This window comes from Heloderma suspectum, chromosome 12, assembly GCF_057233095.1.
Source record: "Heloderma suspectum isolate Gila_16-S chromosome 12, 16-S_ref, whole genome shotgun sequence".
NCBI classification, from domain to species: Eukaryota; Metazoa; Chordata; class Lepidosauria; order Squamata; family Helodermatidae; genus Heloderma; species Heloderma suspectum.
In genome coordinates, this window is record NC_139469.1 from 36,168,816 (window position 1) to 36,195,280 (window position 26,465).

The following is a 26,465-nucleotide window of genomic DNA, read 5'->3' on the forward strand; positions in this document are numbered from 1 at the left end:
GCAAACAAGGGGGTGTGGGGCAGAATGTGAAAATGGAGGAAGGTCTGGCTGTAGCCCAGTGGCAGAGCCAAGGTTTGGCCTCAGCAGCTATTTTCAGCCCCAGGGCAGGGCCTAGTCATTGAACATGTTGATTGTGTTTCTATCACCCTAGAGTAATCACAGCCCAAATCTGGGATTAACTGGCGGGGCTTCCAAGTCAAAGGGTGGTGGAATTTTGTATTGCAAAGAAGCTGTAATATGTGTCTTTGATAACTGGAAGCTAACACAGAGGCTGGAAGGCTGCTTGTCTCACTGTCACCCTCCCCCAACCTCCTTAGATCGGCCAATACATCATGTCTCTCCCTCTCCATCTGGAGCCCTTTGTGACCCAGGAGGACTCAGCGTTGGAGTTGGCACTACATGCTGGGAAGCTTCCTTTTCCTCCAGAGCAAGGTGGGAGATGCAACTCCTTTCCCACAACTGTACATAAGAGGAGCTGTGCTGGATCAGACCAAGGGTCCATCTAGTCCAGCATTCTGCTTGCACAGTAGCCAGCCAGCTGCCTGTGGGGAAACCCACAAGTAGGACATGAGTGCCATAGCACCCTCCCACTCATGTTCCCCAGCAACTGCTGCACATAGGCATCCTGCCTCTGATACTGGAGGTAGCACATGGCCATCAAGTCTAATAGCCATTGATAGCCTTATTTTCCATGCTCTTGCTCCTCTCTCCATCCAGACAAAAGGGCCAAATACAAAATTGTATCTATGTGGAGTCTGTTGGCAGGGGGGATCCTGAACCAGGCATGGGGGTCTCTGCACAGAGTTGGGAGCTGTGCAGTCCAGCTGAGCTCTCTACCTGGCCTTGCCCTCACATAAGAGATCCCCCCACCACTTGCATAGCATATCATCATCTTGAGGGTCCCCTCTTCCCCCCCTCACTTCCTCATGGGCGTTGGAGGCTGTGATGAGGAGGGGGGAGGCACCCACCTTTTTGCTCCGCAGCCCAGCCTAGCCCAGGATTCTCCACTCGGGGTGCTTCCAAATGAGGTGTTTATGGTGCCATCACCCTGCCCCATTCACAGTGGTTTATGAGGGATCTCCTGCATCTGACTCATGTTTCTTTTCCAACTTTGTCCATCTGTCTCCTTAATGCAGATAATTCATTAAGGAGAGAAAGAGCAGCTGCACAATGCCTTCTGATTGCTAGGTTTAGGAGCCCTCCATCTGGAAGCACCACTGGTCTACAAAGAGCCTTGGTGTCTGCCGCCTTCCCTGGTGGGCCTTGCGGAAACGTTCGCAAGCGTGACTAATCCTGCCTTGTTAGCCGTGGGGTGGCAGTGGAGGGTTGGCCATAGCCCAGGCTTCTGTGTTCTAATCCGCTTTTGGTGCTTGTTTACTTGTACAATGGCAGCAGTGTGTTTCTCAGGGTTCGCAGTCATCCTGTACCAGATCTGTCTGGAAGGAGCGTGAGGGCTCTTCCACTAGGGCTTGGGAGCCAGGTGCGGGAAGCCTCATCTCAATGTTGGAGGGGCTGTTTGCGCTAGGTGAGTCAGTTTCAGGTAATGCTAGTTGGCCGGCCCTGGGTCTAGAGAGGGGAGGTGTTTCACAGTCACTGAGTAGGCTCAGCCTCCTTTTCTCACAAAGTTGTGCAGTTTTGGGGTACTCCTAGACCCAGTACTTGGTGCCTGAAGCATTAGGGAGCTATGCTGGTAGCTGCTGCTCTATTTGATGATCGCAGTGCACCATATTGATTTTCCTGAACATCAGGAAAAGCTTCCTGACTGTTAGAGCAATACGACAATGGAACCAATTCCCTAGGGAGGCGGTGGGCTCTCCCACATTGGAGGCGTTCAAGACGAGGCTGGACAGCCATCTGTCAGGGATGCTCTGACTTGGATTCCTGCATTGAGCAGGGGGTTGGACTTGATGGCCTTGTAGGCCCCTTCCAACCCTACTGCTCTATGATTCTGTATGTGAGGCTGCCTTCAGGAGCTGCAGGTGGGGCAGAGACAACTAGATTGTCTCCAGAAGAAAGCGGGCCACTGGTGCTCCAGGGTCTGCTGGATACAATTTAAGGTACTGCTTGGATGCTAAAGTCTTACCCAAACCCTTCTGGATGCCAACTATTGCCTGCATATACTCTATAGCACCAGTGTTTGGACATCAAGGCTTTCTCTGGAGCGAGTTCCTAATTATGGAGCTTCCTTCCTCGCTTCCACTGGGCCATTGCCAGAGAGCCCTAGCCTACAACCATTTTGGAAATAGCTTATGATTTAGGAAGAGTGGGGCAAATATTAGAAATCTACAGGTTTGCTTGCTTGCTTGGTTTATTGGTTGTTACTATTTTTAAGATACTGATTTCTGTCCTGAACCCTCCATGTAAGAGGAAGATATCAGTAAATCCAAGAGGCAGCCAACCTCACTGTGCCAGGATGTCTGGGACCCCAGAGTGGGTCTGCTGTTGTCACTTTCAAGCATTTGTTCAGCTGAAGGTGATGCTGGGAAGTGATGCTTGGCCTGCTGCTGCATATCTGCCTGGCCATGAATATCCAGAGCTCTGGAATTGGTGCTGGGGGTAGTTGACATCCCCCTCAGTGACTGGCGCAGCTCCTCTGCTGCAGGCAATAGGCACACCAGAGTTGCAGAGTCAGGGATCAAGTAGCTCTCTCACACACATGTGCTCCCTCCTCTCCCCACAGGTGATGAGCTCCCCGAGTTGGACAACATGGCGGACTACTGGCTTGGCTCCCTTGCCAGGGCCACAATGCAGACATACTGCGAGGTCATCCTGCAGATCCCTGAGCTCACCCCCCACTCCACTAAGCAGCTGGCCACGGATATCGGTGAGGGCTGGGGTTGCATATCTTTCTGAAAGAGAGCTTGGGATCTCTGTTGCATTGGGCTCAGGAAGAGTGTTCTCGCCCTGCTGGCCCTGAAGTTCTTCTGGGGCACCCGTGGAGACTGCTAGAGTAAGAAAGAGGGTGCTGGCTGCCATCCTAGGAATTCCACCCCTTATTCTAGGTGCTGCAGTCAGTCATTGGCTGTGCTATGGACAAAGCTAGGCATTGCACATACCGAGATCTGGTATGGACAGATCGCTCCCCTGCCAGTCAGTTTTGTGGGAGGAACGGCTGCCTGGCCTCTCTGTCTCAGACAGGTGCTTGGTCTTGCAGATTACCTGGTCAATGTGATGGACGCTTTGGGTCTCCAGCCTTCCAAGGCTCTGCAGAACACCGTTGCCCTCCTGAAGACCAAACCTGAGGAGTACAAGCAAGCAGCCAAAAACTTCCCCCGTCGTTTGGCCAGCAGCATTGCAGCCATGAGGAGCCTAGATTATTGAATTCCTGAACTGCTGTGTGGAAGCTTGGAGTCCTAGACTGGCACCTTGATGCAGCCTTGGGGGTGTGAGGCCCGCATGGTCTCCTGGAGATCCTCTGCCCCACTCCCTCCACAGGGATGGCCTTGCAGGGGGAGAAACAGCTGCTGGTGTGCAGAGGGACTCCACTGGAGCACACATGATGGGTGTGCAGTTAGAGGAAGAGGCTTTCTTTACAAGTAACTCAATAAATGCCATAACTCAACACACTCCTTAAAGAGGCAGCTGTTGCCCAGTGAAGTGGGCTGGGGGTGGGCATTTGCATTTGGGGACCTGTCATCAGGCTGACCACACCTGGGAGACTGGTTGCTAGGACCAAACCAGCGGTTCACGGGGTGCAGAGGAGAGGGATCTGGAGATGGGCTTCTCATTGGGGTCTGGCCAGTATACTAGTTGCAACACATGGGAGCTCAAACCTGCCAGAAATGCGGTGGAGAAACTGGAAGTTCCAACCTGTACTTCAGGCAGAATCCAGGTACCGGTGCAAATCTGTCAGCAAACCAGGGAGTGGGTAGGTGGTCTGGCTGGTGAGGGATCAGGTTGGGCCTCAGGCAAATCAAGAATGGTGCTGAGTCCAAATGGGGAGGGGCACGATTGACATGTTTGCTCAGCCATGCATACACCTGCCCCAGCTTCATAATCACATCTCTCTATTGTCAGGCGGGTGGGTGGAGTGTTGCAGGTGTGATGCTGCTGCCCGATGATGCAGAAGGGGCCGTTTGGTTGGTTAGTGCTGGATCTGGCATGATGGGGTACAACGCCTGCCAGAGATGCCCGCAAGTACCTCTTGCTCAAGGGTGTCCTTGCACAGCAGGTGAAACCTCCACAGTCATCAGGAATGGGCCTGTTGGTGCTAAGCCTAGTGAAGAAACCAGTTCTGTAGGTTGCAGTAATGAGAGTAGTGCTGTGTGCCGTGTGAGGCTATGTTAATTTAGCAGAGCTGGATGTAATACTTGCATTCCTTCCTGCGGAAATCCAGTTACTTTGGGTATGCTGCAGCCAGTTCTGAAAAGCTGCAATTAATGCCTGCCTCAGCTGAATGTGGGGCAACTGGGAAGGTTGGTAGCACCAGGCCTGGCATGCTCACTGACAGGGAAGCCCCAGTGTTTGTGTGTGCTGCAGTCCAGATGTGTGGTGTGCCTCAGCCTCCCTGGGAGAGGACCCACATTGCCTCTAGGGGTCCCAGGGTCAGTCTCCAGCTAAAAGGGTCTGGTAGGAGGCAGCGGGGGAGCCACTGCCAGTCTCAGTAGACAGTACTGGCCTAAACAGACAGCTGGTCTGGCCTGGCCTGGCCTGGCTGAAGGCAGCTTCCTCTGTTGTTGCTGCCTGGGTGTGTCAGAGGGCTGGGTATTTTGGGCTGGCCTTGCCAAGCAGCAGACCTTTGGACTCGAAGCATAGGAGAGAAAAGCAGGTGATGCGTTTTGTTCTCCTGGACCAACTTTTGCATTTCACAGAACTACTCAGCAGCTAGAGTTCTGGGAAGTTCAAGACTCGCATCCCTGTACACCCACCTTAGTTGGCCCAGTCCATTGTAGCCTGTACAAATGCTCCCTTCCCCAGGCTGGGGCTAGCACTGTTTGGCCTGGCCAGGTGCAAGGAGTTACATAAGCAGCAAGTGAAGGGCCTGTCTCAAGCACCCAAGGCCCCACTTGCCACTTCTTTTTTTACTGGCTCTGCAAACAGGCAGCACGGGGGCGAGCGCGCTTCCCAAGGCCCAGGGGACAGAGTGTGCTGCTCTTCTCTGCCAAGATGGAATTTGGGGGGGGGGGGGGGAGACACAATACAAAGCCTGGGCCACTGCATCTTGAAGTGGCTAATGTGGCTAATGGAGCCTTCTGGCTAATGGCGCATCTGCCCTTTGTGTTACTGTTTGCCATGAAGCCTGGCTGAGGAGCAGAGGGCTTCCAAGACCAGGCTTTGCCTTGCCTGGCAGTGCAGTATCTCCAGGTGCCCTTGCCAGGCACTCCCAGGCTTTGGCTAAAGGGCTGTGCGAGGAAAAGCAAGGGTGGACAGGCCATGGACTTCTCATTGGGGGCTTGGGTGGCTGAGGTACTGCTTGTCTGCCTTGACTGTAGCACCTGCCCCATTTCCAAGGCACTGGCAGAGGGAGTCAGAGCTGGGAGAGAGGCTGTGTGAACTGGATTGTGCTGCCCAGAACAGGTTCCCGAGCCAAGCTCAGCAGCTCTCTGCCCTCCTGACTACTCTGTCAATTCTTATGTGCTTGCTCATGGCTTAGCTTGCGATCCACCCAGGGAGGGAGAGTCTTGCAACAGGAAAGAATTGCCTGTCTGGGAAGCGCCCATCCCAGCAGAGACTGCAACAAGGCTCTGGCACAAGCCTGGAGGAAGCTTTGGATCTGCCTGGAGATTGGGAGGGCCAGGCCCTTCTTTGCAACTCCGAGTGTCTTTCTGTCCTCCTACGTTAGCGGTGGGGAACCTGTATGGCCTACATCTCCCACCATACTTGCACATTGGCCATGTGCAGTGCTGGGAGTTTCAACATCTGGAGGGACACTTGTCCTACTAGGTGGGTAGGGTGGGAGGTGGCTGGCTGCTTAGTTGATCAAGCAGTTGTCCACAGCCCTACTGCTGGCCTGTGCCCTCACATTCCCTGCGATTCTGCTTTCTACCCATCATCTTCTCAGCACGGGCCAGTCCAAGGCAGCTCCCCGGCAATCCTATTTGTACAGGAGATGTCACTGAGGCGGTGGCAAAACATTGTTTTCCTGTGTTCAGTGCTGTGGTGAGAGTACTTGTCTAGCCATATGCTTGCATGGAGAATATAAAGGTATCAGCTGCCATGAGAAAGGAGGCAACCACTGCCCATAATAGAGGGCCGCAGAACATAACAGGCACTTGCCCTCCCGGGCCAGCCGAGTCTTCTAGCAGGAGGCAGGTGGAGTCCAACTCCCTGGCGAATTCTAGGGGGAGTACAGTTCAGGCAACCAAGAGTCACATGTATAGAGGTGCAGTTCCTAGTGGAGCAGTTTGGCAGGGGCATGGAGTGGCTGCCAGAGGGCATTTTCCTTGCCTTTCCAGCAGGGGGTGGGGTTCTCGCAGCTATGCTAGGCCTGCTCTCTCCAGCAGCAGCACACTCTGTTCTGGCCGGGTGGAATGTATTCTGCTAAGCAAAGGGAGGTACAAGGGGTCATGAAGAGCCCTGATGCACTAGGCCTGGTCTACCACAGAGGCTCAGGCCTGAATGCTTCTTAAGACTATGCTAAGTCTCTTCCTGCATGTTTCTAAGTTTTCTATTTTTTATTATGGTTATTTTTTAAAAATCAGGTCTTTCTGTGGTAAAGTCTAAAAGTGATACTACTTTCTGCATGTGTAACTGCAAATTCACACAACGCTAGTTTGCAAAATGGCAGTTCGTGTATATGACCAAACCATCTGCAAGGCACCTGGTGCAATTCAGGCAGTAACATTCCAAGAGGCAGGAGCAGCAGTGGCGGCAGCTGTGGGAGTGCAGTTTGAGAGTGCCTGCTTGAGCTTTAGAGGCTGGAAAGTCAGCACTTGCCTGCGTGCAGTTTTAGCATATTGTTCATTCAAGTGGAAGCTGCTCCACTAGGGTAAAGGCAGACAAGATTTTAAGAGGTATTTCCTTCCCCCACCTAACCCTTCAACAAACAGCACTTGCCTGTTTTACGGACCAGAGGTGCAAAAAACAGCCATATTGCAATACCATAAGAATGTTAAGAAGAGCCCTAAAGGTAGAACAAGTCAAAGGTGTACCTAGTCCAGCATTCTGTTCAGTGGCCAACCAGCTGCCTGTGGGAAACCCACAAGTGGAGCATGACCACAATGGGACCCTCCCGCTCATGCTCCCCAGCAGCTGGTGTTGAGAGTCGTATTGGCTCCGATACCGCATAGCCTTCTCCTCCATAAATCTGTCGAATCCCCTTTGAAAGCCATCACTGCATGTTCTGGTAGCGAATTCTGTACTTTAACCATGTGCTGAGTGAAGAAGCCCTTCCTTTTATCTGTCCTGAATCTCCCCCCAGTCAGCTTCATGGGGTGACCAGGATTCTAGTATGATGAATTAAGACTGGCCATCTCCATTCCATGTACAGTTTTATATATGTCTATCATGTTCCCACTCACTTGCCCTTTTCATAAGCTGAAAAGCCCCAAACTTTGTAACTGCTACTCACAGGGGCGCCGCTCCAGCCCCTTGATCATTTTTACAATTTTCAGAGGGGTCGCCGGCAAAAACAACAATGAGTCTTGTGGTACTTTAAAGACTAGCACAGTTATTATCCATGAAAGCTTATGTCATAATAAATGTCTCGGTCTTTAAGGTTCCACAAGACTCTTGTTTTGATCATTTCGGTTGCCCTTTTCTGCACCCTTCCAGCTCCGCAGTATCCTTCCTCTGCTCCTCCCATTAGGCCACAATTGATAATACCGGGGAGTCCTCCTTCAGCTGATTTCATCCTAGAGAGGGCAGTTTGATACAGTACTAGTTTACCATTTCTAGCTCTTTGATTCTACTTTGCAGTCTCTTCTCCTAGTCAGAGTGAGGCCAGAAAGAGACGGGCTGCTGGTGCTTTCACTGTTCTTCCTGACCAATAAATGCGTGCCAATAAATTTTTTTTAAGGCATGCGCATTACCCATTGAAAATGTGACTTTTTCCCTGCTGGGGGACATGCCATTGTGCCCCTGCACTTCTCAAGGGGACATATTCAGAGAACAGTGCATTACACTTGCCTGTACTGAGGAGTGGCGGTCTCTGCACACAACGCAGGTCCAATGAAGGCACACGGTAGCCTCGGTCAGTTCTGGTAGGAAAAGAGCCAACCTGATCCCCAAACCAAACTGGGTTATTGTGGGAAATTGCTTTGAAAATGGAGTAGCCAGTTTCTTTATTGGAGCATAAAGTGGTTCTTTACCTTACACACATTAACCAGTTTCAATAAAGCAAAGACAGCACAGGAACAACAGCCAGTTCCAGGAAGCAGAGATGTACTTTTTCCATCGCTTTTATTGCTAGCCCCACGGACCTAGGCGGAAGTGGCATTGGCAGGCGTGGAACATGACAGCTGAACAATTAATGAAACAAGCATAAGGAGACGAAGGACTGGTCCCGTTTCTGTGAGCCTGGCCACAACCGCCTGAAAGCCCACCTCATGTGAAGTTTTCCATCACTGCAGATGGCTCTTCTGCCACAAAGGGCTCTGACCCTCCCCCAGCAACGTTACACCTAGAGTCACCTCTCAAAACTCACCCATGGGGATGGTGAGGTGACATGTACTTTCCTGGCAAAGCAGGGGAGTGTCAAGTACATGGACACACTAACACAAACGAAGGGCCCCAAAGCAGGCAAAATGTGATCCTTGACTGAGCCAACTCAGGTTGGTGGACAGCATGTTTTCCACAACCGAGGTCCTGCCCAGCGAAGAGTTCAGCGGAAGCGTACGCATACCTACACCAACCAATGTTGGCCAACCAAGTTAGATGAGTAAAGAAAGTGCTTTGTTTTAGCAGCAACTATTTGACCCCTAACTTTTCCACAGGGTGCTGACACTCCTAAGAGGAGCCAAATGGGGTGGGGCAGGAAGCCTGCACTGTCCAAGTGGGGATGAAACAAGGCAGGAAGAGCTGGGGGGCTGCAGGCACAGTTATGCTAGATACCGCATTAAGCTGTATTCAGATCCACTACGGAAGCCTCTCCATCGCTGTCCAGATCCATGAGGTGTAGAGGCGGCACCCTCAGGGAGTCATACTTGGGAGGCGGGGTGCCTGGTTCTGATGCTGCTTCGATGATGACCAAGCCTTCGTTCCTGGGAACACCATCAGCCTCTTCCCCTTGGAAGCCCAGGTTCGTGTGGGCCTCCATTTTCTTAGACGCAGATGAGCATGTATCAGGGCTTGAGGTCTGGGTCTGCCTCTGCTTCAGCCCCTTGCCCCAAGCAATAAACTTCAGGATGGTGATCCACAGGAAGTCAATGAGGATCTCGCCAAACTCAATGAGGCACAACACGGAACCTCCCATCCAGAAGCCAAACTGGCCACCCAAATTTGAGAGAAGCGAGACAATCTGCAATGGGGAGAATCAGAATGTGAGAAGACGGCCAGGGGGCCACGGCTTGCTGTGACCAAGGGCTTGCTATTCCATGGGAATAAATCCTGGAGGGTTCTCAACAAGTCCTCCTTCCTAGAACTACTTGCAAAAATCCGTATTTCTGCCCTAACTGGCCTTTGTTTGTTTTGCCGCAACATTCCCAAGTAAGGATGCCATTGAATCGGAGGGCCAATACCAGGAGAGTTTCCTTTGAAATTTAACAACTTCAGATTTTAAAGAAACTAGTGATGCTGGAAATGGAGATTTAAAAACTTCAATGTGAATTTGATGTTTGCATTGTGTGTGTGCAAAGTTTTGTTCTCAAGTTGAATGAGCTTTCAGATGTTGCTTGGAAATTCCTCACCATCTTGTCCAAGTGCTGAGGAACAATCATGTCCATATGCTGCCCCACTCCCACCCCAGTTTAGCTCTGCCCCCAGGCAAAGACCAGGACTCATCGCTGCAACATGTAAGGCAATAGTAATTTAAAAAGAATGCTCCAGGGCAGAAGCAGAGTGCATTCCCTCCATCACTGAGAAACCAAGGCCAATATCTGGGAGGAGGGAACCGAGTTCAGGGGATTGGGCTATCACCTCACTTCTCATCACTGCTTGACACCCCCCCCCCCCATTGCATCGCACAATGGCAGGATGAATGGGGACGTGGACCAACCCACAAAGGCTTACATGAGCCCGGGCCAGATGTCATGGCCTTTCCAGCAAGGTTGAAGTCTAGATGGTCCACTTACAGTTGTAGCTGCTGATTCAGAGATGGTTCGGTAGTTGTACTCTTGGAAATAGATATTCAGTTTGATGATCCCATTTCTGCAGGAGGCAAGAAAAGAATTGACATGGTTCCTGTTCCTGAAGTCATCAGGCCTACCAAGTTGTCCGAGATTCTGCTCCTCCCTTTCCATCGCCCCCACACCTTACCCAGTTGCTCAGGGGACCCCCCCAACCCTGGCTGCCATGTTTCCCTTGACAAGGTTATCTTGTACACACAAATGTCTGCCTGAGGAGCCTTCTCAGAAAATGGGGGGGGTGGTCAGGGATGGAGGGTCACCTACAAAGGCAAGCAATAAGTTTGGGAACAGCTGCTTGGTCAGGGCTGGGGGACTGGACTTCCTTTACGGTTTAACTGGGCAACACTGCAATATATTTATTACAGGTATCCAGCCTACAGGGTTCTCCCCCACGCTTATCTCCTCCCAGAGCGCACTACTGGCCCATGGTAGCAAGTGTGAACCTGGCTTTCTCTACTCTAAAGGTTTTATGGGGTTGGTGGATGGTTCTGCGCAGCCCGTTTCTGTGCTGCAAAGCCGCCAAGTCCTCGGGCGGGGTGCAGGTAGCCCACTTTTGCCTGATCCTCTGGAAAGCCATTTCTAGGACTCCAGCTGTTACTATTCTGAAGACCCAGCCAAAGCCCGGGAAGGTTTGCCAATGTCTTCCCGCTCTGCTGGGGATCTGCTCAGCAGGCCTACATCAGGCAGCCTGCTGTGCCACTCCGCTGGGTTCCTCTCATCGCGAGAGACCCCTGAAGTTCCTTTGTGCGGCCGCAGACTTGGAGGTCAGCAAGGCTGCTACAAAGGTGGTCTGTAAAGCCAGGGGCTGTTGCCCAGCTGCTGGCAAGCCAGCTTCCTGCTGCTGTGCAGCAGCCAGGAGGGAACTGGTTGAAGCAGGCAGGAAAGGGCTGGGCCACGGCGCAGAGTTGCCTTCCACAACCGCTGGAGGGGAAAGGCACCCAGCAGCAGGGCTATGGTAAGGGGCACGGTGCCTGCCTGAACGGCTGTGGCTCGCTCAGCCTGGTTTTGCTGCTCCAGGAGTCTTTCAAATTGAGCGCTGGGGTTGGGGGGTTAGAAGGGGGAATCAGAAGCCACTGAAGCCATCGGGCTGCTGGACTGGTAAGGTCTCGGGGGCCAACGGCGGCGGGTTCGGTGCTCCTTTCTCTGCCCTGTGGCTGGCAGAAGCGAAGCCGTGCGAGAAGCGAAGCCCAGGGCAACAGGCAGCAGCCAGGGCACCGGGGGGGGGGGGCACTGCTGCCTGTTGCCCTGGGGCAAACTGTGGGCTTTGTTAAAGCTTGGAAGATGAGAGAGAGAGAAAGATTTAGAGAAAAATGAAGTTATCCCTTCGTTTTTATGGAAGGGGGGCAAATACATTGCTTTGGCTGGCTGTGGTGATGACAAAATGGCAGTGACTGTGACTGGGCTTCTTTCTTGAGATGGGATCAAACAGGGTGGTTCCCAAAGCAGGCAGGGAGTCGAAGGGAGGCTGGAGTACGCAGTTAGGACAGTGGCATGCCGGGACTGGGAGTCAAAGGTCTTTAGCACGTGGGGGCAAATGGTGCAAGGAGGGAGAGAGCAGGACTTGTACTAGCTGCTGCCCTTCTGTACCTCTTCCGTGTGTGGGACAGGGAGCTTCCACAGGGGGATCCCGCTGTACTGGTACAGGCTCCCTGCACAATTTAGAGACCTGGGAAATCAGGTTCTCAATGGCACACTTACAGCAGGCTCCCTCTGCAGCACATGGAAAAAAGTGACAGAGGGGGCAGCACAGTCCCACTCTTCCTCCTCTTAGGATCACAGAATAGTAGGGCTGGAAGGGGCCTACAAGACTATTGAGTCCAACCCCCTGCTCAGTGCAGGAATCCAAGTCAGAGCATCCCTGACAGATGGCTGTCCAGCCTCGTCTTGAATGCCTCCAGTGTGGAGAGCCCACCACCTCCCCAGGTAATTGGTTCCATTGTCGCATTGCTCTAACAGTCAGGAGGTTTCTCCTGATGTTCAGCCAGAATCTGGCTTCCTGACACTTGAGCCCATTCTTACGTGTCCTGCACTCTGGGATGATTGAAAAGAGATCCTGGCCTTCCTCTGTGGGACAGCCTTTCAGGGACTTGAAGAGCGTTCTCATGTCTCCGCTCAGTCTAAGTCTCTCACAGGGCTTTGTTTCCAGTCCCCTGATCATCTCTGTTACCCTCCTCTGAACCCCCTCCAGTTTGTCTGCAGCCTTCTTAAAGTGTGGTGCCCAGAACTGGACACAGTACTCCAGATGAGGCCTAACCAGTGCTGAGTAGAGGGGAACCAGTACTTCACGTGATTTGGAAGCTATACTTCTATTAATGCAGCCCAAAATAGCATGTACTTTTTTTACAGCCACATCACATTGTTGGCTCATCTTCAGTTTGTGATCAACAATTCCAAGATGCTTCTCACTTGTAGTATTATTAAGGCAAGTATTCCCCGTCTGGTAACTGTGCATTTGGTTTCTTTATCCTAGGTGCAGAACTTGCCATTTATCCCCATTAAATGTCATTCTGTTATTTTCTGCCCAGCGCTCCAGCCTATCAAGATCACTTTGCTTCTGTCTTCCAGGGTATTAGCTATCCCACCCCATTTCGTGTCATCCGCAAATTTGATCAGCATTCCCTGCACCTCCTCCTCCAAGTCATTAATAAAAATGCTGAAGAGCACTGGGCCCAGGACTGAGCCCTGCGGTACCCCACTCGTTACCTCTCCCCAGTTTGAGAAGGTCCCATTGATAAGCACTGAGTCCGATTCTGTAGCCAACTGTGGATCCACCAGATCGTTGTTTAATCTAGCCCACTTTGAGCTAGTTTGCTCATCAGGAGATCATGGGGCGCTTTGTCGAAAGCTTTGCTGAAGTTGAGGTATATGATGTCCACAGCATTCCCACAGTCCACAAAGGAAGTTACCTGATCAAAAGATGAATCAGATTCATCTGGCAGGATTTGTTCTTGACAAATCCATGTTGGCTTCGAGTAATCGCTGCTTTGTTTTCAAGGTGCTTCCAGATGGATTGCTTTATGATCTGCTCCAGAATTTTCCCAGGGATTGATGTCAGACTGAATGGTCTGTAGTTCCCAGGTTCCTCCTTTTTACCCTTTTTGAAGACAGGGACAACATTAGCCCTCCTTCAGTCATCTGGCACTTCCCATGTCGTTTGCCATGGGACCTTACTTATCATTGTTCTGAGTTTATTAAAATCGGCTTTCCTAAAATCCAGGGTACGCGGTTGGCTACACTCAGCTTTTGCTTCCTTTAGAACCAAGAACTCAAGTACAACATGGTTGCTTTCCCCCAGAGTTCCCGGAACTGCTACTTTATCCACTAAGTCATCTTATTGGTTACGATCAAGTCAAGGATAGCCAATCCTCTATTTCCTTCCTCTACTTTCCGTAGGAGGAAATTATCAGCAACCCAAGTCAGGAATCTCTTGGAGGGGCCATGTTTTGCAGAATTTGTCTCCCAACAAATATTGGGGAATTTGAAGTCCCCCATTACTACTACATCATGCTTCCTTGAAACATTGGCTATTTGCTTTTCAAAAGTTTCTTCCTCATCTTCTTGATTGGGTGGCTGGTAGTAGACCCTGACCACCATGTTCCTTTTATTCTCTGCTCCATTTATTTTAACACAGATGCTCTAGATGGGACTACCAAGCTCATCCACCTGTATTTCTGTGCAGAGATATGTATTTTTCACATATAGTGCAACTCCACCTCCCTTTATGTTCCTCCTGTTCTTTTTGAACAAGTTCTATCCTTCAATTGCTGTATTCCAGTCCTGGGAGTCATCCCACCAAGTTTCAGTTACATCTATCAAGTCATAATTTCCCTCCTGTATTAAGAGTTCAAGTTCGTTCTGTTTGTTTCCCATACTCTGGGCATTAGTGTATAGACATCGAAGGCCATGTGCTTTATAGTCTGGCTTGCTTCCTGCATGTTTCTGAAGACTATTATTGGGTGCTATTAGAGCTGTTCTCTCTCTTGTGGTGCATGAGCCTTCAACCATTGTTACCCCTAACTTTACGTCTCCTTCACCCATAGGATTCAGTTTAACGCCGTCCTGATGAAGTTCTTCATGCTGTGGCCAAATACATTCTTCCCAGCCTTTGTGAGGTGCAGCCCATCCCTTGGCAACAGTCCATCTTCCAGGAAGTATAGCCCGTGGTCCCAGAATACAAATCTCTTGCGCCAGCACCACCTTTGTAGCCAGTCATTCACCCGGAGTATTTTTCTTTCCCTTTCTATCCCTCTTCTAACTACTGGAAGGATGGATGAGAAAACTATCTGGGCCCCAAAGTTGTTGAGTTTCCTTCCCAAAGCTTCAAAGTCTGACGTGATTTCTTCGTAGCTCTGCCTGGCGGTATCATTTGTTCCCACATGGATGAGAAGAAAGGGATACCTGTCGGTGGGCTTTATGAGTGCAGGCAACCCTTCAGTCATGTCTCTAATCTGTCCTCCTGGGAGAGGGCATACCTGGCGAGTCCACAGGTTTTCACGACATACTCAGTTTTCGATCCCACGCAGCAAGGAGTCTCCCACAACTCCTACTCTTCTTGTTGTTGTAGGCCTTGGTTTCATCGCCTCTGTTTGACTGACCTTCAGCCTCTTGCTCACTCTCATGCGGGTTCCCCTGTAATTCTTCCTCTGCAGGCTGTCCTCCAGTCTCCTCCTCAAGTACCTGGAAACGGTTCCATAGCTCCACTGCTTCCACCAGGGCAGAGTGGCTTCTAGTTCTTCTGCTCCTGTCACCCTTTTCCAAGGAGTATTTCCTACTTCATTTTTCCTTGCCTCAGCATTTTCGTCTTCTGCATCAGCCGGCAGTTGCTCTTCAAGCTTCTGGTCTTCCCTTTGCTGCTGTAGTTCCACCGTTCTGTCCAAGAACTCTTCATGATCTCTTATTCCCTGGAGGGTCAACACTCGCCGCTCCAGTCCTCTTACTTTTTCTTCCAACAGCATGATTAACTTGCACTTGTTGCACATGTAGGCCATGCTGAGCTCAGGCAAGAAAACAAACATTGCACAGACCTGGCAGGTCACCACCACTGGACAGTCTTTTCCTTCCATAGTCTCTATTCCCTTTATGTTTCTAGCTGTCTGATTGTACTGGAGTAGCCTGTGCTTTGTCCTCTATTCACTGGAGGTTAAAAACACCGGCCCACACTTTGCCTTTGTCTCCTCTTCCACTGCAACTCCCCTGGCCAACTCCTGTTTGCTCGCCCTGTTTGCTCGCTCTGATCGCTCTCCCTCTAGGAGCTTGCTTCCTTGTATAGCCCCTAGACCAGGTGGAGCAGCTTCCTCTGCTCTGCTCAGTTAGGAGGCAGGAAACAGACTCTTGCAATTTGTGTCACATATGCCTGAATGGCCATATAGGGCCTTTGTCTATTACGGTTTAAATATTTACTTGTCTTGATGAGAATGACTGAAGTTGGTTTTGGTATTTAAAGGAAGATTAGTTGCATATCCAGTATGGCTTGGACAAAGTTCCCATACAGGTAGGGCTAGCAGCTTTCAAAGCAGCAGCAACAAATTTACCAGAGTATACTTGAGGGTACAGGGTAACAGAAGGTGACTCAAGCGGTGGCAACAGGCTGGGAGCCCCAGCATAAACCTCTCACTCCTCCAGGGTGAGGCGCCCCATGAACACATTCCAGCCATCGCCCCACGCGGACCTTAACTTCCACAAGTTCACAACATGTTGCTAGCGAGCTGCCTTTCCCAGCACCCCCATCTGCCCCACGCTAGAACAGATGCCTTCCACGCTCCTGCTTCCGCACATCTCCCCATTATAACCAGGGGTCCTCCTCACCTGCTCCTGTAGCTCAGGGAGGAACTCACTTTTACTTAACTTACCTATCCAGAGTCACATTGGTAGACATATCCCTTTCATAGGATAAAATATGGAAAATCCAGTCCTAGAAACAGGAAACAAAAGGATGCCATAACTTGAGTGCAGGCACGTAAGCGAGAGGCCAAATGCAGGTGAGCCAAAGACTGGTGGCTTTTCTTTGGGTGCTCATGTGGGGATACTCCTTTGGTGTATCCAATCCCTGTAGGTCAGACATCTGGGCCCAATGTGGCAACACCAGCAGGAGTGGGGAGCTGCATGCCCTCCACCCTGCTGAATTCCCCCCTGCATGCCTGTGTGGGTCCTGGTGACATCAGGTGCCTGCCTGCTTCCCACATTCCTCTTTCTATAGTGCTGCTTCTCTCAGGACCTTACAGATCAACTAAGCAGTACCACTGGTCCTCTGCAGGCATGCACAGTGGCATTTCCAGTGGCTGCCCCACATATCTGCATCCACTGACACATTCTAAGACCTTATTTGGTGGCAGGGAGTCACACTGATGGAGCTGCTCTTAGACTAGTGACAAAACTGTTGGGAGGAACTTTTTTCCTTACTTGTACAGTGACTAGTGCAGCATTAGGTGCTTGGAAATAAATAATTTAGAACATATTAATTGCCTTTCTAATGTGATGCACGTTTTTAGAACTATAAAGCATTAAAATAGGGGTTTTAAGATACGTAATATTGAATCAGTTATATTCATTTTAATTTAGCTGCCTTGGTAGTTCTTTTAATTTAATCTTACCCAGCTGGAGCCTGTAGGTTTGAGTGGATTAAAAACAATAATGCAAGGATCTACCCAACTCCGTTGCCAAGTAGCTGCCCCCTGCATATTTCTAAGAATCAGATAAAAGGCACAACCTACCTCAGAAGCTTCAGAAGGCCAATCAGCCATGGAAATGGTCATCTTGTACTGGGTGTTGCTGGAGAAGAAGATTGGAAAACAGAGTCACACCCAAGGGCCTTTCCCCCTCAGCCCAGTGGTTGCTGAGGGTTGTTTCCCGCTCCAACAAGCCATACCACCCAGGGTTTAGACACCTTGAGCCGCCTTGGGAGCCACTTTTTGGTAGAAAGGCAGGATACAAATAGAACAGAACAGAATAGAGTACGACAAGCCACGGCTAGGTGGGTGATTAGGCAAATGGCACCTGGCATGTGCTGTGGTTTCAATAAGCCACTGTCGCTTGCTTAAGCCGTGGTGATCGTGCGAACTCAGCCAATCTCTCCAAGCTTGATTATTCAAGCTGCCCTCAAGGAGAGGCATTTAAATCAGGGCAATATGAAGAGCAGAACATCTCTGCCTCAAGAGCTGCCCAGGATGCCCTTTGCACTTACTTGCAGGTCTCTTTACAAGACTTGATGCAAACCTGTCGATGGTCCAGACTCTCACGCAGAGTGGAATAGCAATATGCTGTGTGGTGAAAACAAAACACAATCTGTGCATTGACTTTGCTAGGGATGTTTGTTGTGCATTGACTTGATGCTGGTTGGAGGAGCTTTGTTCCTGTAAAATGTCTGCATCCACCCCCAACTCAAGTTGCCCCTTGCATTGGCTGGAGCTGAAACTAAGTTTCCCACGAAATTGCTAATGTATTCACAATCTGAATCTAAAGTTACAAGCTTTGAAATTTCACCCCTAAAACCCAATGGAAGGATGCTTTAAAAAACAGAACCAAAGTTTTAAGACTGATTGGTAAATTTGTAAGAATAATGTCAAATCCAATCTCATTCAAAGTAGTACACAGCTTTCCAGTGTTCCTTGATTGCTTGGAAATGGGCTTAAATATTCAGGATAAAGGTGTTATTAGATCTCTTAAATGAAGAGGCGGGGAAGTGACCACAGAACTTCATACACAGCACGAAATGCAGGCTTTTCCCAAAATGGCATCAGCCTCCATGGCGTCTCCCTCTTCGCACAGCCTGGGCACTCAGCTCCCGCTGGGTTGCTTACAGCCCTGCCTCATCTACCGCAGCCCACTCGCTCCTCCTCGCTCAGGCCCCAGCGCAAGCTGACTGTGCCCATCCTGTGCGTGTTCTCACCCCAGTCCGGGAAGTCTTCACTGTTGCAGTAATTTGCCCGTTTGGGCAGAGGGAAGGAGTAGTGACCACACTTGCAGTTCTCCACCATCTGAGCTTGGAAGCAAGAGCGCAGGCAGGCCTGGAGGAGGAGGAGCAGAAGATCCTGGTTAGAAATAGAGGTGCTGAGAGCCGGCGTGTTCCAAAGCGCTGAGAGGCCCAGGCTCAGGTCTCTGAGCTCAGCCATAGGGTGACCTTGGCGAAGTCTCTCTCTTTTGCCTTCCTGAGAAGGGAGACCAACTGAGCAACAACAGATGTGGTTCTAGGTAGAAGTGCATTGAATTACAGACAGACAGACCATGAGCCACTTTAGACTAGCATTGCAGCACTTTCAGGCCTTCTTGAAACTGCACAGAGAAGAGCCCAAGGAGAGGCAATTCAACCAAAGGAGGAAGAGGCATCTCTGTTATTCACCTGGATAGAATACATCATTCTGTATTGGCTTCCTGAACGGCCAATTCTGCTGTCGTCATCTGTGCAGTTGATACAGGGCTCAGGCAGTCTTATTTCACCCTGTGGAGAATAGGAAAACTTACAGACTGATGTGCCGGGAATTCCTTCCTTACCACTCTTCCCAGACCTTAAAAGGGAAGAGCAATCTAGACAACTTAGGCATCCACAGTTTCTTCTGTGAACAGTGGGATCTATCTTGTGCTGCTGAGCGTTTAGACAAATGGATTCCACTCCATTCACAATGCGCAGTAACAAGGAAAACCAAAATCAAAAACAGCCCCCCCGCACACATATGTTGGGGAAGCTCCATTTGTCTGAATCTATCCATTGTCCCACCACAGAATTGGGATTTCTAAGTGGCTCAACTCTTCTGTTTGGACAAGGCCCTTCAGCAAATTGGGAGGTGTTTAAGAAACGTAACTGCATTAACCCTAAACCAAGGCTCCTCCAAAAATCTCTATGCTTTTCCTAATTTCAAGCACACTTTCGGATGAAACTTTCCCCCAGAAATTCTTCTGCTCTTGAGGACAAGGAAGTGCCAGCTGATTGCCAGTCAAGAGTCGGATCTGCAGCGTTGGTTTTTCCCTCTTTGGTTCCCCCCACAGTCTCATCTGGCATATATTTACCATCCATTTCTCCACTGCAGACTTTGACCTCATTGACATTACTTGGGGAAAAAACAGTGGCTTCCCCTTCAAGCACATGGAGCAGCCAAGGCAGAGGAAGACCATCAGCCTTCAGTGATGGAAGAAGAGACATGCTTCTGAACCATTTTCTGCAATCACCCACCATTTACATTGCACAGAACTGAACTGTCCTTTGCAGGCATGAAAGCTGTTGCACTGGGGCTTACTCTTGAGCAGACATGCATCAAACTGAGCAGTGTGTTACATGTTTGGTGGGAAAATGTCCACATTTGTAAGAATTACACCTGGCCCTGCCCACTTTGCTTTCTCAGTCCTTATCCTGCCTTCTGTGGGAAGACACCCCCCCTCCCAGACCCTTCCCAAATTGGAATGTAGCCCCCAGGCCAAAAAACCCAGGAGGGGTTAGGGGGCCTCAACCCTTTGCCCCTTGTAGTGGTCTCAATCCAGCCGAGGGCCCTGCACCTGCTATTTGCATTGGCACCATTTACTTTTATAATTGTCAGATGAATGGTGTCTCTTCTAGTTCGTCCCAAATTTCTGCCCTTGCGTGGCATGATCACAGCAGTGCACAATGCACACAGCCACTGCTAGCCACCCCCTTTGCCCATTGCCTGGGGGCTTCCCAGTCACCCCCACTCCCCGTCACCCCTATTCAGTTTTTGTTTACAACACTCCAAATTACAGAAGCTGTTGGATTTAGAGGGATTATTTTTTAAAAAGAGCATACAGCACTCATTCTGCCAAGTTCATACTTAACAATATTGCCTTATGAATTGTTACGTCAATGAAACCTAAATAATAGGGGGGACTAAGGATGACATGGGGAATCCAAACACACTGCTACCCGCTCCTGGAGAGCTGCCCAGCAGCCTCGGTGCCAAGCACAGCACAAGCCTTGGGAGGGGCCGGGCCCAGGGCCCTCCTTCATGCACAGAGTCCTGGGTCCTGTCCACACACCCCCGGCACATCCCCTCCGAAGGATCGCGGGCGACAGGGTGGAGAGCAGCCCTGGCGAACTGCTGCCAGTCAGCGGGCAGTGCTCTGGGCTGCATGGAGCCACGGCCTGACTCTGTGCAAGGCAGATAGCTGGGAGAGCAAGGGCGACATGCCGTGCTCAGGCCCTGGCTGGGCTGACGGTGGCCAGAGGGACCCAGGGGGCAGATGGCTGCTCAGCCTCCTGCATTCTGCCCTCAGGAGCCAGACTGAAACACAGGCCGCATTTTCTGGGCAGGGGGTGCTTGTAAGTGACACCTGGGACTTTGTGCAACAGCGAGGAATGCTGGGAAACTTGCCATTCTACTTGCTTTGCAGAAAGCAGCAGAGCAAAGAGCCAAGGAGGACGAATGACTCCCGCAAGGAGAAGGGACAAGGACAGCCCCAGCAAGCTGCTCAACCATCTTCTCTGCTGCACGTGGGGAGCCAAAGGAAACATGGCTTCCACGGAAAAACAAAATGCTTGGGAGTGCACGACCGTGGGCCTCGGGCCTGGAAGCACCTGCCTCATAGTCAGCAACACAAGGGTAAGCGAGATCCCTCAGTGAAGAGGGAAAGACACTCTGCACACACCTAGGGACACCTTGCCCGCAGGTTCTTCAGCTGGTTTGGGAGCCAAGGTGTGCCTCAACCCCATCAGTCTTGGGTTCTGGCACCGAGATCCCTCTCAGAGAAAGACATCCACGGCAGAAGGAGCTCAGGATACCTTAATATTAGGAGAGCAGATACTGAATCCTGACTGACATCTGGGAGGGCAGCCCATGGGGGCTCCTGGGCCCTGACTTCACAGAGCCAAGCTACACACTGCCTATGACCCCCCCCCTGCCCTGAGAAAAACTCCTGGGTGAGGACTGGACTTTTGAGCAGAGGAGCAAGACAGGGGCCAGGAAGGGAGGAGGCCAGTTCATCTTTTCCCTGCCAGTTGTTTGCTCAAAATATGTCCCCCAGCAGCTCTCTCATCTGTAGAGGAAAAGACACGCATCTCTGTGGCTTTTCCGCCGTAGGAGGAAGACAGCTCTGGGAGCGTGATTTTGAGTGGGCAAACAGCCGGCAGGGGCTAGGTTGATGAGGCACTTCTCTCCCCCATCCCAATTCTCTCCACACATCTCCACCGCTACCCCAGCTGGACCACTGCTCAAGATCCCAACCTCCCACAGGTGCATCTCTTGGAAGAAGAAAAAACCTGCCAGGGAAAACGCAGAATCATGCAACCCCACCCAATGTGCGGTCCCAGTATGAACAGCAGGTCTGTAGCCCTGACAAGGGGCCAAAGCCCTCTGGAGGTCTCTCAGCCCTCCATGCCAGGGGACTCAGGACTGGGAAAGAGTTTCAGAACTCCTGGCTGTGTTTCGGGGAGCACTTCTCACATTTCTCGGCCACCACACCCAGCAAGCCAGAGTATGGCGTTTCTGTTCCCACAGGCGCTGAAAGGCTGGTGTCACCATACTGATACCTCAGAGGCCGGGACTGATCCTGTTGATCAGAGGCTATTTCACTATATTTTCACACTGTGTGTGTGTGGGGGGGGGGGGTCTGTTTCTTCTTAGGGACTCTGGTCTTCTCTGTGCAGCTTTTCTTAGGAAGGTTTCAGATGCTGATGAGCATTCAGGAAGCATGAGAAAGCTTCACTTTCTGTATTCACATTGAATGAACAAAATGGGGAGTGATGCACCTTCCACTTCAGGAGATTCCCCCAATGCAGGTACATTCCTCTTTCTACAGGAGAGCGATGCACAAAGGCCCCATATCAGATTTAGAGATCTGCACATGTTCAGGGGCACAACTGGTATGTGCTTCAGGTATCCACATGTGATTGGGGTGTCACCCCATCCCCCCCATCTGTTCAGGGGAGGGGAGGGGTGGGGGTGAATCCCACCACCCACGGGCTGCGCCCCCTCCCAGCAGCTGCACCTTCACTGTCAACGTTGCGGGGGCAGGTGTGCGGGGCTACGTCACACAGGGCTCCTCCGCCCGCCCAGCCAGATCAGAAGAGCCCCAGGAGCGCACCGCACAGGGCCCCCCCATGCAATCAGCACATGTGCTGCGGGGGGGGGGGGGGCTGGCCAGCTGGCAAGAGCCCTCCCCGCTCGTGCATTCACAAAACTTGTGAGACGGTTTGGAGGGACATCCTGAGTCCTCCTGTCCAGAGCAGCCCTTCCTCGGGCAGTTGGGCAGCACCGAGGCTGTTTCAGAGGGAAACAGCCGCAAAAGCAGGCATGCAGACTGCAGGGGGGAGGGTCCCATTACCTGCAGAGCCAGGTAGTCTTCATACAGATTCTGGACAGGTATGTCTGACCCATTTGCTGTGCAGTCACTGTAGGGATTGCCCATCCGCTCCAGTTCATCCTAGAGAGAGAGAGAGAGAGAGATCCAGAGGCATGAACAAATGCTACGGCAGTTGGTCACAATTCTCTCTCTGCTGTCATCCCACAAAGGATGCACCACATCCCTGAACGGCAACTACGCTGCTCTAAAATTAAGTGATGCATAAACGCTCCATTTACTGCATGCCATCAAAGTATTAGACCAGAAACACCAACAGGCTTGTTTGAAGACCTACAAACCCACAGCAATAAGAGTCTGCTTGACAGTAAGAACACCCCACACACACAACTCCCGCCCCCATCACAGTTCTTGGGGGGGCAGCATTTTAGGTGCAGACAAATAGGTGCCCTTCCCCTATTTCTTGCTGGAGAGCTTGGCTTCAAGCTGCGGCTGTTCAGCCAAGATTTGGCATCTGAGCCTTCCACAAACAGTGTCCCAGCTCCCCACAAGTGGTCTCCTGGATGTCATGGCAGGAAGTGGTTCACGCGGCATGGCCCCCATTCTCCACCCAATTGGAACACTCCGCGTACCACCAGAACGCCAACGGATGTCTCGGTCCCAGACATGGCATAGATGCCCTGGTCCTTCAGGAAAGGGAAGCTCTTCTGCTCGTGCAGCATCAGCCGGGCCCCGGCAGTTGAGGTGAGGTACGGGATGTAGTCCTTTTGGCTGATGTCCAGGATGAGCTTCAGTCCTATGGGCGCAAAACCTTCAGTCAGTGTGTGCTTTTGACGGATGATCCTGGTGAGAAAGCGGGGCGGGGGGGTGTCTGGACCCAGCTTGCCTTCTAGGAAAAGGACATTTTGTTGTTCTTTATGGGATCAAATATGTGCTTTGGAATTTGGGGTTGAGACCCAATCTTTGGTTAGCTGGTTAGGGAGGGGCTGAGGCTCAGTGGTGGGGCCCCTGCTTGGCATGCAGAAGGCCCCCAGGTCAACCCCCGGCATCTCCAGGTAGGGCCAGGAAGGACTCCTGCCTGAAACCCCGGAGAGCCGCTGCTGCCAGTGAGCATCAACAATACTGGGCTAGAGGAACCAAGGGTCCAACTTGGTCTAAGGCAGCTTCCGATGTTCCTCTGCCTTGACCTCGGTTTCTTGGGCAAGCTACTTGTCCTTTGTAACTAGCCATGCCCCCATGGCAGCCATTTTGTGGTGGTACCTATGACAGTTTCTCGAATGTCCACAGGCCCAAAAAGCCTGGGGACCCCTGGCTTAGTTTAATATGCCCTGGAGGGGAGCAGGGAAAAAGAGTGTGTCACATTCTCTTCCGATCTCTGTGGGTGGCAGGTCACAAGCACGCATGAAGAATGGTGCTGCCTCAGGCCAAAGGCCTCCCTCGCCCAGCACTCTGTTCCCGCAGCAGCCAGCCAGGTGCCTTGGGGAAGCCCAAGGGCTGGACAGCTCACCCTCATGCCACAGGCAGCGAGCTCTGCAGCTACACTGAGAGAAGCAGTGCCCAGCCTGACCGGCGCTTTCCCCGCCAGATTCTCTTCAGCTGTAGATGATAAACAAGGTTTCACAGTGGCCCCGTCGGACTCCAGTGTGTGCATGTGTGTCTCTCACACCCACAGCCAGAAGAGGAAGCGAGCCGGCCCACGGCACTTCGCTGTCTGAGGCAGAGGGCAACGGGGGGCCCCTCCCCGCGCCATGTACGGAACTGAACTGGCAGCCGCATCTCGTTTTACACAAGAGACAGGCCAGCAGCACCTGCCGCATGCGAGGACAGCAGGCTGGCTCCGGGGGGCGGGCAGGCTGCAGGGCACACACAGCACTGTGGCTGGCTGGCTGGCTCTGGGCTGCTGCTGCCCAGCCCCACCCACCCCCGCCCCCGGCCGGGGCCTCGCTCTGCCTGGCAGACAGACCCGCGTGCAAAGCCAGGCCTCAGTTCATCTCCTTCATCCTCTTTGGCTCTTCCGTGATTCCAGGGTACCCACCAAACTCTGCCCCAGGATTGGAGGAGATGAGCAGTTTCTTGTCCATGCCCCAGTTGAAGACGTAGCAGTTGCCGTGGTCCGGGTGGTAGAGGTGGGTGAAGTTTCTGAAAAAAGCCAAGGTGATCAAGGTGATCCTCAGAGGGAGCAAAATGGGGGGGGGGGGGCTGGTTGGATGAGCACTTGCTAGTCCTTCTAGAGAAAGCTCATCGCCACTCCGTCACACACAGTCAACACTAACAACCTCCTAGCGCTTCTTTAGCGCATCTTCTGTGTACAAAACTGGTTTTGAAAGCATTCGTACCTGTCCAGACGCCTTAGGGCTGAGGCGTCGTGGCGTGCAGCACAGGGGAGTTTTGGCCTGGGCCTTCCACTGCTAAAGCTCCAGACCTGCAGCATTCAGGGGCCTAGTTAACTGTCTGTATTTATCAAGTGCTAAGAGCCGGCAGGATAGAATCAGAGCTGGTAGGGACCAGCCAACGCTCCATCAGACCAACACACAGTCTGTGCCACAAGCAGACACTAGGAACACTTGAGAAAGGCACATATGGGAGCTCCAGATGACTCAAGCCAATGAGTCAAGCTACACACTACAGGGGAAGACAGAAAGCCCCAAGCTCACAGGCCAGTCAGACCCAAAATGTGGCATAAGCAAAAGTTGTCCCAGCAAAACATCCCGAAGAGCAATATTAACTGCAACCTTATTGAAGGTGTGCAGAAGGGGGCTCCTTCTCCTCGCTGGCCAATGCACTAGTGATAGGTGTCCAGAAGAACAGGGGCTGCTGGTGGTTGCATCACTGGCAAGGGAAAGGGGCTCTGCACATGCTGGGAGGCAATCTCTTGCGACAGCCTCAGTTTCCCAACTGTCCTGGCATCCATCACCATTTCTGCAGCCAAAGAACCGCACCTCCAGTAGGGCCCAGGCTCATTCTAAGAAAAACAGTCTTCTAGACAGAGATGCCCCAGGTGCCAGTTGTTAAAAGAAGGAAGGGTTGCCGTGCCTGATGAAGGCGGAAGGTAGCTGCTGCAGGAGATGCTAGCAGGCAGCCAACTGGCAGGGACCAGCCCTTTGCTGCCTCTTTCAGAGAATCAGACGCAGAAGGTGTGGAGGACATCACAAGGAACATGCACCTGAGGCTATCTCAGCTGCTCACTGGACTTCTGGGCCTTGCAAACAGAATACGTGAGGCGTGGTGCTGGGAGGCTATTGCAGCCAAAAGCAGATTGCACACAGGAGAGAAAATTGGAGCAGAAGAAAGGTCAGGAATATGTGTGGGTGACATTTGACTTTCCTCCGAACTAAATGTCACCGCCCCCACCGCCCTGAAAGGAAGGTGGTTTTTATGGTTGTAATTGTTGTGCTTCAGCCATTGGGTGGCATAGAAGTGCAATCAATCAATGTCAAATACAGCCAGAATCATGCAAAGCAGCAGAGGAGGTGTGGGGGATGGGTAGGCAATCGAGAAAAGATAATGCGATATTAGGCTGCATTAACAGAGCCAGTTTCTATGTCGTGGAGGTAAATGTTGCACTTTTTTCTCCACTTGTCAGATTTCTCCTGGAATCCTGTCTCCACTTCTGGGTGCTGCACTTTCAGAAGAATATAGACAAATTGGAACAGGTTCAGAGAAATGCAGTACAGAAAACACGTCCTATGAAGAACTGGGTCTCTTTAGCCTGGGGAAGAGAAGGTCGAGGAGGGAGGGACAGGCTAGCATGACCCCAGAGGATATGACTAGATCTAAGGGGCTCACGTTACAGGAGGGGAGATATTGCTCAAACGGTGAGAGCAGCTCCAGAAGGGAACCCATTCCCAGGGGTGCTGGGTGAGTCTGCCTCGCTGGAAGTCCTCAAGCAGGGGGCTGGACAGGCATCTACAGGGATGCCCTCGCTCTGGATTTCCTGCTTTGAGCAGGGGCTTAGTGGAGATGGCCCAATGGCCCCCCCTCCAATGCTAGGGCTCTGTACCAGCG

General features: G+C 51.6%; 3 protein-coding genes across 22 annotated transcripts in view; 2 read left to right on the forward strand and 1 right to left on the reverse strand.

Moving 5' to 3' along the window:
* COG7 (component of oligomeric golgi complex 7) overlaps nucleotides 1–7,972 on the forward strand; it is a 57,166-nt gene extending 49,194 nt beyond the window's left edge. For 6 of the 14 annotated variants that reach the window (XM_084819122.1, XM_084819120.1, XM_084819118.1 and 3 more), the window contains 3 exons: nucleotides 318–432; nucleotides 2,681–2,824; nucleotides 3,155–6,661. In XM_084819122.1, coding sequence (XP_084675248.1) covers nucleotides 318–432; nucleotides 2,681–2,824; nucleotides 3,155–3,321 — 426 coding nt within the window. In that variant the 3' untranslated portion in view covers nucleotides 3,322–6,661. The other 8 variants (XM_084819115.1, XM_084819123.1, XM_084819114.1 and 5 more) reach the window with 6 other exon arrangements.
* Nucleotides 3,743–26,414, forward strand: LOC146336838 (uncharacterized). 2 transcript variants are annotated; one of them, XM_084819144.1, is made up of 3 exons: nucleotides 3,743–3,832; nucleotides 20,556–20,764; nucleotides 26,044–26,414. In XM_084819144.1, exons 1-3 carry the CDS (start codon nucleotides 3,760–3,762, stop codon nucleotides 26,320–26,322), a joined length of 561 nt encoding a protein of 186 aa, XP_084675270.1. In that variant the 5' UTR covers nucleotides 3,743–3,759; the 3' UTR covers nucleotides 26,323–26,414. The 2 variants fall into 2 exon arrangements, with proteins under 2 accessions (XP_084675270.1, XP_084675271.1); XM_084819145.1 differs by lacking the exon at nucleotides 26,044–26,414 and adding an exon at nucleotides 21,395–21,775 and having other exon boundaries at nucleotides 3,749–3,832.
* SCNN1B (sodium channel epithelial 1 subunit beta) overlaps nucleotides 8,184–26,465 on the reverse strand; it is a 44,057-nt gene continuing 25,775 nt past the window's right edge. For 5 of the 6 annotated variants that reach the window (XM_084819137.1, XM_084819139.1, XM_084819142.1 and 2 more), the window contains 10 exons: nucleotides 24,496–24,599; nucleotides 23,093–23,256; nucleotides 22,485–22,583; nucleotides 18,559–18,657; nucleotides 18,109–18,226; nucleotides 17,404–17,479; nucleotides 16,934–16,991; nucleotides 16,073–16,134; nucleotides 10,170–10,245; nucleotides 8,184–9,397 (listed from right to left, as the gene is read on the reverse strand). In XM_084819137.1, coding sequence (XP_084675263.1) covers nucleotides 8,996–9,397; nucleotides 10,170–10,245; nucleotides 16,073–16,134; nucleotides 16,934–16,991; nucleotides 17,404–17,479; nucleotides 18,109–18,226; nucleotides 18,559–18,657; nucleotides 22,485–22,583; nucleotides 23,093–23,256; nucleotides 24,496–24,599 — 1,258 coding nt within the window. In that variant the 3' untranslated portion in view covers nucleotides 8,184–8,995. The remainder of the gene's footprint in view (nucleotides 9,398–10,169; nucleotides 10,246–16,072; nucleotides 16,135–16,933; nucleotides 16,992–17,403; nucleotides 17,480–18,108; nucleotides 18,227–18,558; nucleotides 18,658–22,484; nucleotides 22,584–23,092; nucleotides 23,257–24,495; nucleotides 24,600–26,465) is intronic. The other variant, XM_084819140.1, reaches the window with a different exon arrangement.